This window comes from Agelaius tricolor, unplaced genomic scaffold (genome assembly GCF_023055355.1).
Source record: "Agelaius tricolor isolate 1412-34295 unplaced genomic scaffold, bAgeTri1.0.p SCAF_4, whole genome shotgun sequence".
Taxonomy (NCBI): Eukaryota; Metazoa; Chordata; class Aves; order Passeriformes; family Icteridae; genus Agelaius; species Agelaius tricolor.
In genome coordinates, this window is record NW_027269264.1 from 46087206 (window position 1) to 46105684 (window position 18479).

The 18479-nt window shown below is 35.5% G+C and overlaps 1 protein-coding gene across 1 annotated transcript in view; it reads right to left on the bottom strand.

Moving 5' to 3' along the window:
* Nucleotides 1-18479, bottom strand: part of WDR70 (WD repeat domain 70) — a 125015-nt gene that overhangs the window by 19598 nt on the left and 86938 nt on the right. The window contains exons 11-13 of the mRNA XM_071425521.1: nt 15136-15235; nt 9136-9220; nt 7955-8093 (exon numbers count right to left, since the gene is read on the bottom strand). Of these exons, the coding sequence (XP_071281622.1) occupies nt 7955-8093; nt 9136-9220; nt 15136-15235 (324 nt within the window). The remainder of the gene's footprint in view (nt 1-7954; nt 8094-9135; nt 9221-15135; nt 15236-18479) is intronic.

Here is an 18479-nt window from a genome sequence, read left to right on the forward strand (position 1 = left end):
GAGGATTCCGTAAGGACAGGTGACCCCAGCTGTTGCTAAGTGGGGCTTTTCTGACTGAACTGAGTCTTTATCTTAAATGCAATCACTACAAATTCCAGTCTTTCTGAAAAAAAGCCTTGTCTGTCAAAATCAGTGAAAGTATGCATGCAACTAGTTTATTTAGCACATCTATTCTGTCCTTTCTCCTACAAAAATGTCCTACATACTTAGAGTGAAGAACCACTTGCAGTATCTTTTGCGCTTGCAGCACAGGAACTCAAGTACTACTTAGGAAGCTTATAATAAATTACCTTCCAAATTAACATAATCTGTTACCTAAGCTTATATTATATTTGTATTTGAGAGGGGTAAGCAATTTCAATCTTGGGCTGGATAGAGGGATGAAATCTCAGTGTAGCCTTCCACCTTTATCTTCCACAGTTCTAGGACTTGTATATTAAGTCCTTCTGACTTTAGCAATATGTCTCCCCATAAGAGAAGGGAAATGTACAAACTTATTTCAGGAAAACACCTCCATTTATTTAATACAGTTTCGATGTCTTTGAATAAAACATCAAATGTTAAGATGCCAGCTGCTGAAGAGCTTCCCACTACCACAAGATTGTTCCCCATTCCTGTTTGGTTACTACTGCTTTTAAACAACTTCTGTAATTAGGAAAGATATTAAAGCAGGGGCTCTCAAGCTTTTCCATTTTACAATAAGGTGTGGAACCATTTAGAAACTTCAAATATTTAGACTGCTGTGCAGTGGATATGAATCTAGTCTTTGTACAAACTTTCACAGACATGTTTTATGTGGCTCACAGTTTTCACAAACCAAAACAAACCTCTGCCATGTTTTATTTTATACATCTCAGCAAGAATGCATACACTACTTAAGAAAAGAGAGGAAAATGAATCAAAATATGTGAAAAGTCTCATGATGAGGAAAGATCCATATGCATTCTAACATAGAGGCAGTGGAAAAGATCTGTCTCAAAGATCTCAATGCTTTAAAAGAAAACACTTCTCTCACACATACTCCATGAAGTTCAGAAGCAGGCCCTACAGACTTTTAAGCAAGTGTTTCAACACATTTTCATCCACATTAACAAATAATATTTTTCCAGCTCTAAGCAATTGGAATTTAAATGAAAAATTTTTTAAAAAATCAGAAACTTTAAATTCTAATCCGTAGATAATAGCAATTTTATCTGCAGAAATACCACCATTTCTATACAATTATCAAAGATCATTGACAATGATGCCAATTCCTACTGCACACTCTATCATCTCTTTCCACTGGTGTCTTAGAGCAGAGTGGTGATACAACAGCCATCTACCTGGCTTGCCATGCTGCTCCACCTGGAAACACCTGGTCAGCCTCCTGGAAGCACCAGAAGAGAGGATAAAACAGTGTAACTCTTATAAAACTGCTGAGTTTTAAACAATAATAAAGAAGTTAAGTAACAGATTTAGAAATATGCCATTTTCAAATGCCTGCCAAGCTGAGTAACAAATGCTTCCATCTTGTTTCTTCTTTTGAGCAAAAATACGGTTAACATATGTTCATACTATGTATGCTCTGATTTAAAAAAAGGCTGCTCACATAATAGAAATGTACTAATATTATATTTTTAAATCTACTGTAAACCTCAATTGCAAAAATCTTCACATTCAAGATTCCCCTGGAGCTCTTCCAAGGAAAAGAGCCAACTACAATAAATAAGGTGGGAAGCTAGGGAGTATCTACAATGTAGTGACCTGCTATCATTAGATTCAAAATCCTCTTGAGAATACAGTAGTGGAGGAAAGAATACTAATGTTTTTCCCTTGTGAAACATGACTTAGAAAATGTGTGGAAATATTCAATAGAAAATGGACCAGAAATGGATAAAACTTACAATTCTGTATGTAGAAACCAGAAATACCCTAAAAATATTTTCAGAGGCCATTATTTTAAAGAAGGATTTCAATACAGAAAACATGGATAACAATGCTCTACCACTCAACTTTCAAGGTACAACTATAAAATATATTTTTACAAGAGCATGGAGCCACTGGACAGTATTTTCCTCTTTTCATGAATAAAAAAGTAACTTAATCAAGGTGGCAACCTGTTTCCCTTGTAACTGCCATGTCAGGATTTTCAAACACTTGGTCTGTTAAAATTACAGCCACACTTTCATATATCATAAAATTAAGGAAGACAACCTTCATGTCCACTTCCACTCCCACTCCCTGTTACAGGGACAAAACCCTCACAGTTTATTACTTTGCATACCTCAAACCTCTAGTGACATCTCCCCTAAAACAAAGTACATGCTGCTCCAGGATACACAAAAGGAAGGACCACATTGTCCTTATATATATGGAAGCAGAAAATAAAAATTGACAGGTTACCACACCATAAAAGAAAACACATTCTTGTGATTCACCTCATATACTGGAGGGTGTTTTTGTTCACTTAAAAAACCACATAAATTTACTGGGCCTTAAATATTATATTAACTTACATATTGTGGAAAATATGGATTTTCCATAAACATAAAACAAATGGCTTTAAAAACAGAAACAAAACAGAAGTTGCATGATGATTTCTTGCAGAAGTTAAAAGAATTTATTTTTCTTAAATAAAGAAAAGCTTTAAATCTCAGTGAAATGGGCCACAGTGGAAAAGCCCTTTACTATATTACTGCACCTTATAAATAGTAAATGATATTGTTTAAGGTCAAGGAAAGAAATACGCATAAAGGATGCTGGAAGGTTCATATTCCTTATTCTTTCTTCCCTTTTCATTCTTTCATCTAAAAAGAAGCTTTATTTATAGCTTGTCTCAGAAGACCTTCCTGAAACATCCCTTAGAGGTATTTTCAGAAGTACTTAATAATTTAACTTTTGCTTATATTTGAGAAACTAAGAAAATATTGCAGAGTCCTCCTAACAGAAACAGGTTTCCCAAAACAACCATAAATCTGTAGTTTTGGACTGCTGCTTATCTACAATATTCTGTGGGATATTTAAAACACTTGCGCATCTCATTTTATAATGAACACAAACTCAGAATCTTGGCTCACTCTTATATTAAATTATTACTTCAATTTACATTAAAAATCAGCAATTCCTGCAACTATACAACTACCTTTTTTCTTTTTTTTTTTTTTTTTCTTTCTTTCTTTCTCAGTGCCCATTCTTGCTTGGCAGTAACGGGGTGTAGTACTTGTCCCTTCCATATGGGGAAAATGAGTACTCTACTGCTGCCAAGATCAATCTTGTCTGTAATAAGGATAACTACCGGGTGATCTGCTGGAAGTAGCCAAATGAATGACAGACATGTGAGAGTGATTCAAGTGCCTATCCACAGCTATTTAAAATTAAACTGACACTGGGCTAAATGTTGTGTACCCATTTCTTTTTCCCATACACTAGGTATTTTTAACTGGTTCCCATGAAGATCTCATGCTTGCATAACCAAAGCAAGAATTAGGAATAAGACCTTCCTGGCCTTCATCTGGCAATTAAATCTCCCTTCCATTCCAGACTGCATATCCCAAAGGTGGGACCTCATTCCACAGCAGCTACAGGTCTTCCTGCCTCTCACACTACCTGACAACAAGAAAGGGAAACAGCCTCTGAGTTTCTGGACTTAAGCTGTGTATCCCCATATTCTGGCAGTATTGTTTCCTGCCATCAGTTTGTCTCTTTAACCATGTAAACTGAGTAAAGAAAGGTTCTGTGCGCAATTAATATTTCAGATTAAATAAGCCTCTAATACTCAAATTGATAAAGTTTAATAAACCTATTATGAACATTTGACAGGGAGCAGAAGAACCTTTCATAAATAATACTGTCAAGATAGAAGAGAAAGAGACAGAAAAACTATGAAAACATTCATAACAGAATAATTTCAAATTCCATTAAAAAGACAGAATTCTCTACAGTTTAGTAAACATGATCACTGTCACAGTACAAAGCCCTCAAAATCTCCAATTTTACTTGTATACACTGAGCCAGAGCAAGGCTGGGGCACTGCGTACACAGCATCAGCTTTCTTATGAGAGTGACAGAGGTAGGAGTTCCAACCCTGATGTTATTTTGATGTAACCTGCAGTAAGTAAAGGACCCTGCCATAACCTGCAGAACAGGTGATTTCTCTCCTTGATAAACTCAGGGAAAGAAAGAATTCACTGAGTGCTATTAACTGCAAAATTCCACTATCTGCATCAAGATACCACGAAAACAGCAGTCACTGAAGTAGAAAGGATGGTCAGAGAAGAACCAACAATTTTGTCTTTGTCCTGTTCACACCTCCTCCAGCTACTGGCCAGAGACAGAGCCTGTGGTCTCCAGCTCTTCTGACATTAGTTTTCTTCAAAAAGCATTGCTATTTATCTAAGGAGCTTGAATTCTACAGAAGTCCAAATGCCTACATGGTGGGATGGCATTCACAAGTGTTTGATGTTTGATGTTTTATTCAAACAGCTGTTTAAGCATAGATTGTGGCTGAGAAACAAAAAAACCCAAAACACTAATATACGAGGAAAAAAGCAAATTAATATTCTGTACCCAGCCACAACAGCAGAAACTAATCAGACTGCTAGCCCATTAGTAAAACCACAAGTTTCACTCCAGCAGCTCTGAAACAGTAATGGATTTTCCCATGAAAACTTGAAAGAAAAGGTGAAAAAAGGTTTGTGTGGTATGATGGAAAGGAATGCCAAACAGCTTTGGTCAAACATTCCCATTAAATATTTCCTCATTACCCACCAAGTTCACTCGCAGGCCAATTTCACTGGCTATTTACCAAGGAGGTTTAAGAAAATGTTTACTGCCCTTTACTGCTTTTCGATTTTCTAGGCTTGCTGGCATTTCCCTTTAAAAAATCCTTGTGGAATTAAAAAAGTAACACATGAATAGTTTATACTATACTGAGAAAATCTCAGTAGATTTTCTGTTATTCTGATTTTATACATTCTACCACTAAACTGCTATACTATTACCTTCAAAAAGTTACTAAAGATGCCTTTTTTCTTTGGCAATATGGACTAAATCTCACTGAAATGATTTCATTAGAAATGAGAGCACATCAGGCTCTTTGCAGAGACAGACACTGGTGCACTTGTGCTTTTATTACACATATAGCATAGCATAACTTCAACTCTGAAATGCCTAAAAAAACCCAAAACAGAAAGAGTAAAATTATGTATTTAAGCACTAGGTAATATGGAAAATGTAAAGAAGTGTAACACTTTGTTGCAGAAAACAAACTAAAGTCTTGGATAACATTATGTGTTTATCTTTAATTACACTAATGATAAATGCTAACTGCTATTTTTGAGAGTATAAGGAAAAAAATGGAAACTAGGAAAGCAGCCGGTAGAAAGAAAGTAATTACTGCACTGCTGAAAAAAATGCTTTGATAAACTACACACAAGATATTAATCTCCCAGTTTACAGACCAATGATCTTTTCAACAAACAGCATTTACTGCTTACAGAACATAAAAGCCAGCTTCTTGAACATTCATTTGCTTTTAGCATGCCTTTATGCGTTTATATTTCATCAAACACAGTAATTTGAGAAGAACAAGTAAAGAACACTAATGAAAAGGCCAAAATCTACAAACAGTAGAAAGACCTTGAAAAAATATACTGCTTTTATTTTGTACGACCGCTTATAGGAATTTTTCTTCTTTTAGATTCAGATTGATATGCTAAACTGGGTTTTCCTTAGATGTGTAGAGTTAAAGGTATAAGCTAGACACACTTGTACAGGTATTGGTAGTGCTGACTCACTGAAAATTATGTCATAAGATCAGTATTTGTCTAAATTCTTCACCTTTAGTTCCATTATTTTCACTTCCACTGTGCAAAGCAGAAGAATGACAGTCTTAAATTTTATAACTACAAATGAAGAAAGCCAGCAGCACTAAAGCTCTATAGACCAAAGTGATTTACTACAGTCTTAAAAACTACTATATAAATATCAGCACCTATACAAATTTATAGTATAAAATTATGAACCTGCTTGGACTTGTACACATACTTAAAATTTTACTATATTAGTGGCCCCAATGAAATTGTTTATTGACAGTTTCTTACTGTTGGGTCTCCATTTCATGTCTCTTTTGCATTTTTAAACGTAAAACAGAAATTTAGCTCTTGATTCTAAGAGAGACTGAGAGCAAAGGAATCTTTTGTGGACTCCCCTGTAGCACAATATATCTTGGCAGGTAAACAGACCCTTAATTTTCAAGACTTAGAAGACAAGTTACCAAATGAAAACAAAAATTTCTTTGAATGCAAAAAAAGACTGGTGAGCAGTATTTCTCAATATTTAAATGGTTTTGGAGATACAGGATCCACCATTGACAAGCTTTTCCCTCTTGCAGCCTCAGAGCTTAAGTGAAGTTTCTGCACACTGTTACTGACATGACCATTACCAAAAGGAGAAGCCATCATGACCACCTCCAAACACTCAGGTCTAAGGAGTTCAAATTCATTATGAATGGAATTATGAAACTGTTTTGGTTTTGGTGCCCACAGGCAGGAGAGCTCCTAAAAAAAATCTACTTCTTGCACTTTATCTTATGTAGCTGTTTTCCTTTTCTCTGTAATGAAGTTTCAGAAGAGATACTGAGGCATTCATGTTTTCTCTCAGAAAAAAAGTTATAAATACTTGGTTATAAGGCTTCTATCAGAAAATAAAAATCCCCTAGAAATTCTCATGAGTTTAGCTTGGTTTGTGGTTCATTATGTTCCACAGGAGAAAAACCAATTTAATTTAAAACCAATTTAACCAAAATAAAAGCCAATTTCTGCTGTATTTGGTGAAATTATTTAGTAGTAAGTAAAACTTCCAAAGTCATATAAAACCCCTTTCTATTTAGATTATATGTTTAAGATGAAAACAGGTGTTCTTCTGCACTAGGAAAAAACATGTGTTTTCTGCTTTGGTAAGAATTCAGCATTTTTAATTTCTGAGACAGCTGCCACCAAACTATAGATATAAGAAATCCATCTGTAAGCAGATCCCATTTTGCCTTGGGATGGACTAATGGAGAAAGCAGGATTCGAAAAGAAAATACAAAGCTGGTGGTGTAAAAACAACATCCAGCAGAAGGAGGTTTGGTCTGCTGTGCTAGGAAAACCTGTTGTGCTTGCTTAAAAAATATGCAGAAGGAGAAAATGGTATTTTGAAACAAAGTGACAAAATCAATAACCTGAAATACTCCAGCAACTAAAGGGACATAAGCGTACATTGACATAGTTATCAGTGGCAATTCTGTTGTAATTTCACCCACTCCTATGGATGAAATAACACACCTTATGGGTGTTTGTTATCACCCTTAAGTTTACTTGTGTATCACAAGAGTAAAAGGACTTTTTCACCTATGGTATTGAGCTTTTCCCTTCTGCACAAGGGAATATGTAGCCAGTTCAAGCCATGAACAGACTCTTCTGTATAACAGGTTTACAGCTGTAGGTGTGTGTAGTAACTGGTGAGAACGGTGTTTTTGATGGATTTCTTAATAATGCCTTCTTTTTGTAGCAAATTGTTGCATTTAGACAAGCTAGAAACACATTCTAGAGTAACCACTAATCTGGTCTCATGGACAAAAACTAGTTTTGTCACAATAAGCCATTTCATCATGATAACTAGTGAAGTAAACAAACAAACATCTACATATTTTAGGATTTGTGTCCCACTTCACAGATCTAGAAGGGTTCACAGAAATTCTTGAGAAATGCAATGCTAACACCAGAGCAGGGAAGCTCTACTGCTTAAACACCTTGTCCTAGGATTTCTTTTTATTTAATTGAAACAATTATTCATATTACTCTAGCCCTATCTCTTAATCATGGAATAGAAAATCAGAATAATGTTAGTAGGTAATGACTTGTATAAGGAAAAGGCAGCATATGAATATGATTTCATTCATATTTTGAAGCGATGAATAAACTAAAATATATACCGCATCTGTAACTTCTATCTCATACAGCTTCTGGAAGGTCTCACGATAAAAGAAAAACAGCTTCCCACTGCCACCACCCTTCTTGACAGAGGTGCCTGTGACAAGGATCTTATCATCTGGACTGAAACAACAATCTGTCCTGTTGAAGAAAAGAAAATAAGGGCAGATAAATTCAAAGGGCAGATAAATAATTAACATATCAAGAACTTAGATATAAATTGCACTCCCTAAAACAGTTTTTTCTACTTTTTAGTCCTTTCCAGACAAAGCTTGAAAAGTATTTTGTGAGCCGTCACTTATCGCTGTAGTTATCAATTAGAGTTATCTGTTACAATTGTTATTACAGTTGTGCACAAGATGTGCAAAACTGGTAGATCCAATAAAAATCCTCCTCCCAGCAAAATTCTCCTCCACTCAAAAGTCTTGCAAGCTTTTCAGTACAAGAAACACAAAAAAAAACCCAGTACTTTAAAATCTGACTGTCATCGTAAGTAAAAAATGTGCTAATCATGAAATCTGGTTTTGCTGATGATACATTCTTCAGTGATGCAAGGTGGTGTGTTTATACACTGGCCAAAAATATTTTTCTGTTTATTTTTCCTCTGTGTTACAAACTGCAGTTAAGATTGAGCTGTCTTTCTAAGATCTTGTCTTTCTAAGCTTGTCTTTCTAAGATCTTATTTCAAAATTACAAACTGTCCTTAGGGGATTTGGCTGCATTACAGCAATAGAAATGCAGATCAGACCAATAAAAATATTGAAAACAATACTTAGCACTATGCAGCAAAACAAAATCAGCACTTCTGACACTGTAACCTGAATTCATATCATGTACCTTCATGTTATGTCTAGTTTTTCATTCAGGTCTTTTTTTTATTAATTATAGACTAAATAAGAATAAGATTTATATCTATATCTCATTACACACATAAGGGCCTCCTCCTGAAATGTTACTAATCTAATTAGACTTAAGACATATGAGGCTGAAATATCACAAAAGTAAGATCTTTTAAAGCAATGTGAATCCCTAAAATGGACGAGAATTGTCACTTCACAGTTCTCCTTGTACAGTCCTCTCCGCACAACTGTGGACTAGTGACAACTGAGAATAAGAACTCCAGCAGAACCCTTCAGCAAAAATACTGCTATTTCTGCTAATTGGAATAAATTAGAATACTTACATTGGAAAGAAGCTGGGCAGTCCATCTGCTGAATTAAGAGGTTTTTTAAATTGTCTAATATCCCATAGCTTTAAAGTATCATCTCCTATGAAACAGAAGAGACAGAAAAAGTTAGCAATAAAGAATTCAAATCAAGAACTTACACACATCAGAAAATTCCACTCTCTAATTCAGAGAGAAGGAGAACAAAATTACATAATAGAAGCATCCAAAATGGGAACAATTTGTAAGTTTTTCCTTGGTAAGTGACTATGACAGTGCAAGGTTGAGAAGCTCAATATGCGGCACTCCAGTAAACCAGAAACTTCTCCTCAGTGGCTCAATTCTATTGTGGTAACCCCTTCTATCAAGAACCACTATTCACAATGGAATCATATTCCTCAATCACTAATTTATTCTTTGTTTGTGAGCATTGATGTTTTGCTTCTAGGAGCAAATTTCAAGATATCTAAAGAAATTAAAAATGCTGCCATGAATGGTCTAGATCAAAAACTAAACAAGTTTTATATGTGTGGTTTTTACCTGTTCTGAAAATGCAATCAAGAAGAACATGAAAAGCACATGAAAGTCTTCCCCCTCCTTTAGCAGGCAACAAACTGCTATCTCATTATGGAGAAGAGGCCTGGAATCAGTCACAAATCCTTAGGGAAGGGGGTGAAGGGAAGCAAATGAAACCACACATACTGTAATGAAACATTTTCACCACACTACCTTTAGCTATAAAAGCCAAAATCAAGGTTACAAAAAGAGATTTGTAGCAATTTTCATCTGTGTTTGATAAACATGGTGTGACTGTAGGCCAGTAAAAGTCAGGCTGCTTATCCCTTTTTGAAAAGTTATGACATATTAACAAAATGAGAACAGGGGTAAAAAAAAAGAGATTAATTAGCTGTTCTCAGAGACATCTACATCTCCTCTCTGATTGTCCTTCTGGAACACATATTTCCAGCATGAGATGAGCTACAGAATTTGAGCTTTGAAGTACCTTACTCAAGCACCTAGACACATCCTAGCATTTGACAGCAGTGCCTCAGCACTTTCAAGGGTAAAAAGAAGGACATTTAAACAACAATTCCCTTTAAAAATATCCACACAAAAAGTTACAAAATCTTTCTGACCTAGGAGACAAGACCTGCTTCCTTCCAAAGTACAAATCTTGCAGGGAAGTGATTTGGTTATCTACAAGTATTTTGTGGATTCATAGCCTTTGAGCTCAAGAGCTCAAAGGAGGCCTTGATAATAAAATGTTTTTAAAAGAAGTAACAAAGGAAATCAAGGCCAGCAGTGCCCTTTACAGGGAAAGCAGTAATGTGTGGCCTCGTACATCATGTATGTTTATATTAAAATCTAGGATAACTGCTTACTACAAAATATTTTTAAGAAGTGGACAACTTAAATAAATGATGTCTAGAGTAGAGTATATTTCTGTTCATTGGGAAGCTAAAAAATGACAAGAAAGAAAAATGTTGAGTCCCTGTTTTGGGAATATGTGTTTTCTTATTGTTTCCCAGTAGACTCCATCCCAAGTACTTCAAAGCATTTAGTCTTGTAAAATGAGCCCTCCCTTTTCCCTCCCAACCCCAAGAAAAAAAAAATAAATAAAAACAAACCCTTATCATCGAGATGCTACATCTAAAGCACCAGCACTTTATAAATGTATGCAAAGGACAGCATTTGGCCACTTTGCAAATCTCTTGGATAGGGACAGATCTACGGCTAGCAGCCAAGGCTGTTCTGTTCCTAGTGGAATGAGCCTTGACATGATCTTCAAGCTGTAGTCCTGCCAGGTTTTAGCAGGAGAAATGCAGTCAGACATGTAGCTATAGCTCCTTTGCTAGCAAGAAAATCTAATGGGATAGTTAAAAAATTTAGAAGACTCTAGTAGGACTCGAATTTAGGGTTGATTTCAAGTCAACATTGTCTTAGAAACAGAAAAGTAAGTATTTGGAGAGGGGAAAACGCTAGTAGAATGACTTGACTTGCTAATGCTGTGAAACTTTACCATCATTAACAATTTGCTCCAATTCAATTTTCCTAATTGAAACTCCCAGTGTGCAAATGCTAATTGGTTCCTAAATCTAATTTGCATTTCAATTTGAAATCACTGTCACCAAGATCACAGAATCTTGCCTTTCCTCAGCACCAAGGATTTTTCCCAGTAGGGTCCTTCTATCAATGTTTAGAAAGCAGCTTTAACAGAACTGCAGCAGTTGTGATATGTTTTTAATTACTTTATACATGAACAAAAATAGTTATGCTTAAACAAAAGCATATAAACAGAAGTTATGCAATTCAGTATGAATATTAAAATAGTCTACTCAGATCATTCAGTATTTTTTCTTGATGGCAGACTTCTCCAAAGCCTGGCAGGCTTATTTAAAGCTTTTATAGCATTTTTAGTAGCATTTCAAATGCTATTTTTCACCATTTTAATAAGTATACCAATAAACAGGCTCAAGACTGACACAATCAGGTCAAGACACTATTACGCCAATGGTATTGAGCACTGGATTTATCAAGAGGTAACAATTAGTTCCTAGAAAAACAGTCTTTGGTGAGCAAAGATAGGAATTTTCCAAATGCCCTTTAGTCAAAATAAGGCTGAAGCACTAATACTATAAAGATTTTATATGGTTTTTTTCTTTTCTTTTCAGAAGATACTGACCAGGAAGACAAGCACATGAATGCGCATAGGCCCAAAAGAAGCAAAAGTGCTGCCAGGAATTCACAAAGACTACAGTCAGCAGCACTCTGTTTAAAAAGAGGGAGTCCTCTGCTGAAAGCAAAGCTCGATGACAGAAATTGTTCACAGAGATCAATGAGGCAAAGAAACATAGGAAATGGGAATTCTAAAAAGTTACAGCTTTGGGAACACATAGCATAACAAGCTTACCAGAATATGTTTATCTATCAACTCTGAGCCTTTCTAGGAAAGCTTACACTACATCTGTGAGAGACAACCTTACAGAAGAAGGTACCAGCTTCTGCATTCTGTACTGGTTCTACAGGAGGAGCTGCAACAACTACAGAGCAACATTTGGAGGCATCAAAGATTAGCACCAAAGCCAAAGATCCTGTGAAGGAAGTCACAAACCGAGGAATATATACCTACATTTGGAACACTTCTCAGCATCACCTGCATCCATACCAGCCTGATCAAATAAGTGCATCATCCTCTCTAAACATATCGAATGTACATACAAACATACAGCAAGAAGGGTACCAGAAGACTTTCATAATGCCATTTCAGCTCTGAGTGTTGCACTTACCTGACTATGCCTATTAAAACTAGTAAATGTATTTCTGCCATGGTTAGAATGAACACCAGTGTTCAGCTTCTAAGGAATATTACTTGACAAAAACCCATCTGATTTTTGAAATGCCAATGTTTGGATTTACTGTGAAGAGCAATATGTTATTACACTACACAAAACAGTCTCTATACATGCTGCTGCATAACCCTTGAGCATACATGTTTCTATGTTTTAAACCAATTTCAAAATGAAGAAAGAAATACAAGTGAAATTAAAAAAGAAAAAAGACCAACAAAAATATCAAGAGTCAAAAAAAGATTTTAAAATTTTTTACAGTAAGACCTCAAGTCCAAACCTAATTCTTATCTCTCCCCTGCTAAACAAAGAAAATGTTCCACAAATACTACCCTTTATTGTTTCAAGCATGCAGAAATATCACTTTCTTAAGTTTCTGTCAAGTTACTACCTAATATCCAACAAGAATAGCACTGGAAACTTTCATAAGCAGCTTCTTAGGTTTTTATTTTCCCTTGTGCCTGCAGCTGAGCCATGCCTCATCTTCTCATATCCAACACAGATCTACATCAGATGCAGGAAAGTCCATCAGGCTTTCAATGAAAGTTCCCATGCCCCAAACAACTATCCCCTCTTTGATCCTCAGCACTTGGCAGGTGTGTTAATCTACAAATGCTGGATCCACATCTGCTTTTGTTGGTACAGATCCAAAGCAATACTCATATTAAAGCACTAACCAAACAAGTCAAAATAAGGTATGAACCCTCCTTACTTTCCAGCATAGTGCATACAGAGCTCTTTTTTTTCTCTTAATACACTAGACAAAGGTAGCACTTTTATCCACATTGAGTGGCCAAAGTTCTGTGCAGTCTTACATTCTGCAAACAATCAATCAACATTTTATACAGCTTAGTGCAGTGTGTGGAAGATAAAACCTGAGTAAATGAAAGTCTGTTTAACACGAGACAAAAACTGGAGACAGATGAGGAAGAGCAGGCAAGTAAAAGTGCCACAGGCAATAAAAATAGGAAAAGGTCATTTATGTGATCTAGATTCATAAATGTGAAACAGAAGAGAATTTGCATAAATGGAGGTTTCAAGACAACAGTAGTGAATACCCTCACTAAGTAATAGCTTTGTTTGCTGTTATATTTAAAAGCACGCCAAGGTTTTTCCCTAAATTTCCTGAAATATGTTTGTGTGAAGTTTTTTGGGGCAATCACCACTGGCAGACAGACATAGTGTTTTACTTAGTGCAGAATGGAAAGACACACAGTTCACATATTTTCCAAGCAGGACAAAGTCCACACATAACAAAAGTCTGGTTCAGTAAGGACAAAAAAGCTTGAGAGCTTTTACCTCACCACCTACAACCCATTCATGATGTGGCAGCAGAACTCTGAACAGCAGTTCAACTCAGGACCCTGAACAGCAGTTACAAAACTTGACAGCAGTTACAAAACTTAACTTAGTTAGTGTCCATATGCCTAGGGGCTTCCAGGATAAGACTACAAAGTCCTTACTCTGAAAGATGTGTTCTGGGAAACAACATTTGGAATCTTTGAAATGTGGCAAGATGTACAAAGAATCAGTGAGGCCGCACCCAGTATCAGCTGCATTTCACTGTACTGACATGCACCGGGTCAGACACCCTTCAGGACAGGGGCATAGGGAGGATGCAAAGAAAATACAAGCTACTTGACTAGGAAACACATCCACTGCTTCAGAGCTTTTTTCGTCTATGAATACCTACATTCTGGTATTTTGTGTATGTAATCTCATTCTGTCTATGTACCAAACTGACCAGATGTTCTAAACATATGTTAGGCACAGTGTTAGCCAGCATTAATGTATACTGCCTCTCCCTAGGCCTGTTTATTTGGCCTTGGGGCAATGCTAATGCATACACAGAGCTTCTGGTTACAGCTGTTTTCTATCCAGACAGCTTGGCTTGTATGCTTGCACCTGCCTGCAAAGTACTGGGCAGACAAATTTCTGCAGGAAAAGCTGTCTTCAACAGACACCATCCTCTCCCAGTAATGAAGTTAATGAGTCCTCAAATACATCTCCGCCTTCTCAAGTCTTCTTCTATTATCTAAGACTCATTTATAAAAGTTTTATCTGAAGTTTACAATGCAAGCCTGTTTTCCCAGTCCTGTGGACATTCTGAATTCTTTTGCCATTGAAGTATATTTTGAAAAGTCAATTCCAGTCATCAACTTTTGATGTTTTTAAAACAGATTAGATAAAAATTCCAATGAGGATAGCAAATGATGTTGCTTAAGAAAGGTTTATGAGGAATTAATACCTACAGAGAAGAGATAGTGTTATTGAGAGGCACTTATCTTCCACGGAAGAACTAAGCAACAAAACTGGACTTTTTTTATTTTTAATTAAGCTAATGATTTCCTTTCAGTGTATTATTACTGCTAGATGAGAACACAGATCAGGAACTGTGTAATACAATCAGCAAAGTTGCCTTAAAATATTTCTTAATTGCAGTAAAATTCTCTTTCAGGAACACAGTATTGCATGGTGTATCAAATAAAAGTAGTAAACTGTGAAATACTTCATATTTGAATCACTAGTATCTGATTTCACTACCTTACCTCCACCACAAACATCTACATCAAACAATTAATGTGATCTATGTGGTTTGTTTAATGAACCATTTCATTTCATTGAAAACGTGTTACATTCAACAAGTCATAGGGTTCTTTCAATCACCTACCTCCTCTGCTGGCAAGGACAGTACCATCATAGGAAAATGTCAAACATGAAGTGTCAGTGCCTGAAGCATGGGCTTGTCTGCAGTGGAACTTTGTATGTACCTGTTTGCCAAACAAACAAAACATTACAAAATCAATTACAGTCACGAATCAAATAACAAATGAAACAAATGGGACAAACATTTCTTCATAGCATTTTCTGTGCTCTGCTGCTATTCATTATTCTCAACAGAAACCCCTACATTTTTAGGAGGTACAGTAGCTAAATACTTCCAACAGACTTTTTAAAATGTTATTTTAGTTTTAAAATACGCTTTCATAACAAGAGCTTGAATGCAAGATTTGAATTCTTCATAGGTTTAAATATACAGTACAGATTTACATAGCATCAAAGCTCTTTGGAAAACTCCCACTAGCACTGAACAAAGGTAGTTATGCCTGGTTAAGATAAAAATACATTCCAAGACAGTTCTCAACACTCCCCTAAGCAAGCTTTTAGTTTCTCAAAGTACCAAAATACAGTGTACATACTTTGGAAAGGACTGAAAAAATTTACTTTTGCCAAATTTAATCCCTGTCAGAATTCATGGCTTACATAATAGAGCAAAGTTCAATTGTGAGGTTTGTGTTCCATTTAGGTACTGTAAAATTCAAGTACGGGAACGATGTATGTTTTATTTTAATTATTCCTATTTTGCTGATAATCCTAAAGAAAGGTTGAAATTGCCTTCAAGTTCACAATTTATTCTTGTATGGAGATCACTTCTTATTTATTAGGTCATTATTTAGTAAAATACCTAAAAATTCTATTAATAGGGAAGGAACCTCAAATTAAATTTAAATGGTCTTGTCACATCAAGTTTTCCCACTTCCCAACCTAAAACAAGACTCTCAGCTAAGATTCCAAGACAGGAGGTGGAAACACAGGAAGGGAAAAAAGGAAAAGACAGAAACAGAGAAAAAAAATTGAGACAGGTTGATTCCTTTTTTAATACCTAGGTAATTATGCTTCTCATTTGCCCTCTTTTTGTAAAAGAAAACTAATTCACATAGTTGTAAAATTAGGCATTCAAGAGTTCAGGGTCTCCAGTATGACTGTATCTAATCTTCCTCTCTGTAAAATGAGGATTAAAACACAGAGAAGGAAATGGCAAATTAGTGACCTTGAAGTCCTTTATTTATGGTTGTGATACGCAAAACAAAATTCACACATATAAGCATATCTTTTCAGATGAACAACATGCAGCAAAATCAGACCTAGAATCCCACCCTGACAGTAAGAGGACAAAACAATGAGCAGCTGCTCAGTGATTTTTATCCAAACTAGGCATTAAAATAGACACATTTCTACAGAATAAAAAGAGAATATGATCACAAAAGGAGAATGTGATCACAAAATGCAATCACGCAGACTGATTTAGGCTTGCAAAGGAATCCTCAGTAAATTTATCTTTAAATTTTTAACTATGCACTTTACTAAGACTCTTTTAATGGGTTATTTTGTAAGTAAGAGCCACAAACTAGTGCGGTAATTAATGTGGCTTATTCTTAAGAATAGTTGTTCTAAATTTGGTTCAAAAGCTAGAGAATCTTTGTGTGATGATGTTAATAATTATTGCAAGCTTATTTTGATGTGCAGATTTGGTCAATCATTAAGAGGAGTCACGTGAGTCGTTCCCTCCACAAATGACTCTTCAACAAACAAAGGGGGACTCCAAATACCAACAACATGCTTCTTACAGTATTTGAACACAGAATGCAATGGCCTACACTTAGCCATAGTAATTGTTTTGAAATTACTGTCACTTCCAGCCAATTATGCATACCCTGAAGTCTATGAACAGACTGCAGTTTACAAATGTTTGTCTTTGATGGGAGTGTTTATTAATATGAAAAACATATTTTGTGCATCCAATAGCATAAAATTTTCCAAGTATGTAGAAATGTGTAAAGAATAAAATGTAAATTGGCTATCAGGAAATAAATTTTCTGTAGTATTTATTAACGAGCAATTAAAACTATGTATTTTTTGCCTAAGAAATACCATGGACACTTTCAAAAACATCATAAATGGCTAATATTCACACTTTAAAAAATGACAGAAAGAATACATTACGATATTAAGCTAATTCAAACAAATTGAAAAAACTTCACTTGGGCTCCATAACATTCCCATCCTTCCAGGCAATGTCACATTGACGTACAAACATTAAAATATCATTTTTTTCACTCTGCTGCCCAACTTATTGTAAGGGTGTAGGGTTTTATCCTTTCATTTCATCCTCAATCTGAAATTGTTTCCTCTTGCTTCATGTTGGATCCAAATTAAAACATAGAATGAGATCTGGGGTCCAACAAATGCCTTTTCTTTTATGCTTTACAAGCAAAAACCCTAAATGCCTAGGGATAGATAGCAAATCACATAACAGTCAGAATTTGTGTTATTTTCCTATGGTCAAAGATACTGATTTTATTTAGCATTTATATGTGAATCCATCAATAAAAGTTAAACTGTGTCCTTCAGGAATCAAACAACTCATCTTAAATTGGCCCCAAGTTGTGCCAGGAGAGTTTTAAATTGTATATTAGGGAAAATTTCACACTGAAAGAATGGTCAAGCATTGGAACAGGCTTCCCAGAGAAGTGGTTGAGTCACCATGCCTGGATGTATTTAAAACACATGCCAATATGGCACTAGGGGACATGGTTTAGAAGTGGCCTCAGCAAAGTTAAGGTTGTATATAAGGTTGTAAATAGTGGGACTCAATGCTCTTCAGGGTCTTTTCCGAATGAAATTACTTTTTTACTCTACACCATGCACTATAGAGCCTTCTCAACTAAGTACTTATACTCTGACCAGTTTTTGCCCCTTTTTCAACTGTCCTGTAGAGAAAGGAAAACAGCAACATAACATATAGAAAACATATAGATGTCCAAAACTGATATCATTTGTCCTTTAATGACAAAAATTAAACCAAAAAACCAAATTTTGCCCAACTCTATCCAGCTTCAATACTTTAGGATTTCATGTAAAACCAGGCTTGACTGAAAGAGATAGTAAGATTGCATCAGCAATTCTAAGTCTTTAAAAAGAAATTTGCTCAGTTTACCAGTAAAAGATTGTTTTCCTAACTTTGAGCTCTGCAAGCTTGCCCTCCATATATTATTCTGCAAAGGAATATAACCCTGAATTGTAGTAGTAAATCAAATATTCTAAAATGATTGAAGGTTGAAAAGAAGTTTTTACGCATACTGGCAAACATTCATTGCAGTTTTCAAAGAAAATAATGTTTCTGGCCTCTGACCTCTTAGTATTTTTAACAGATGTCTAATCTTGCTAACAAAT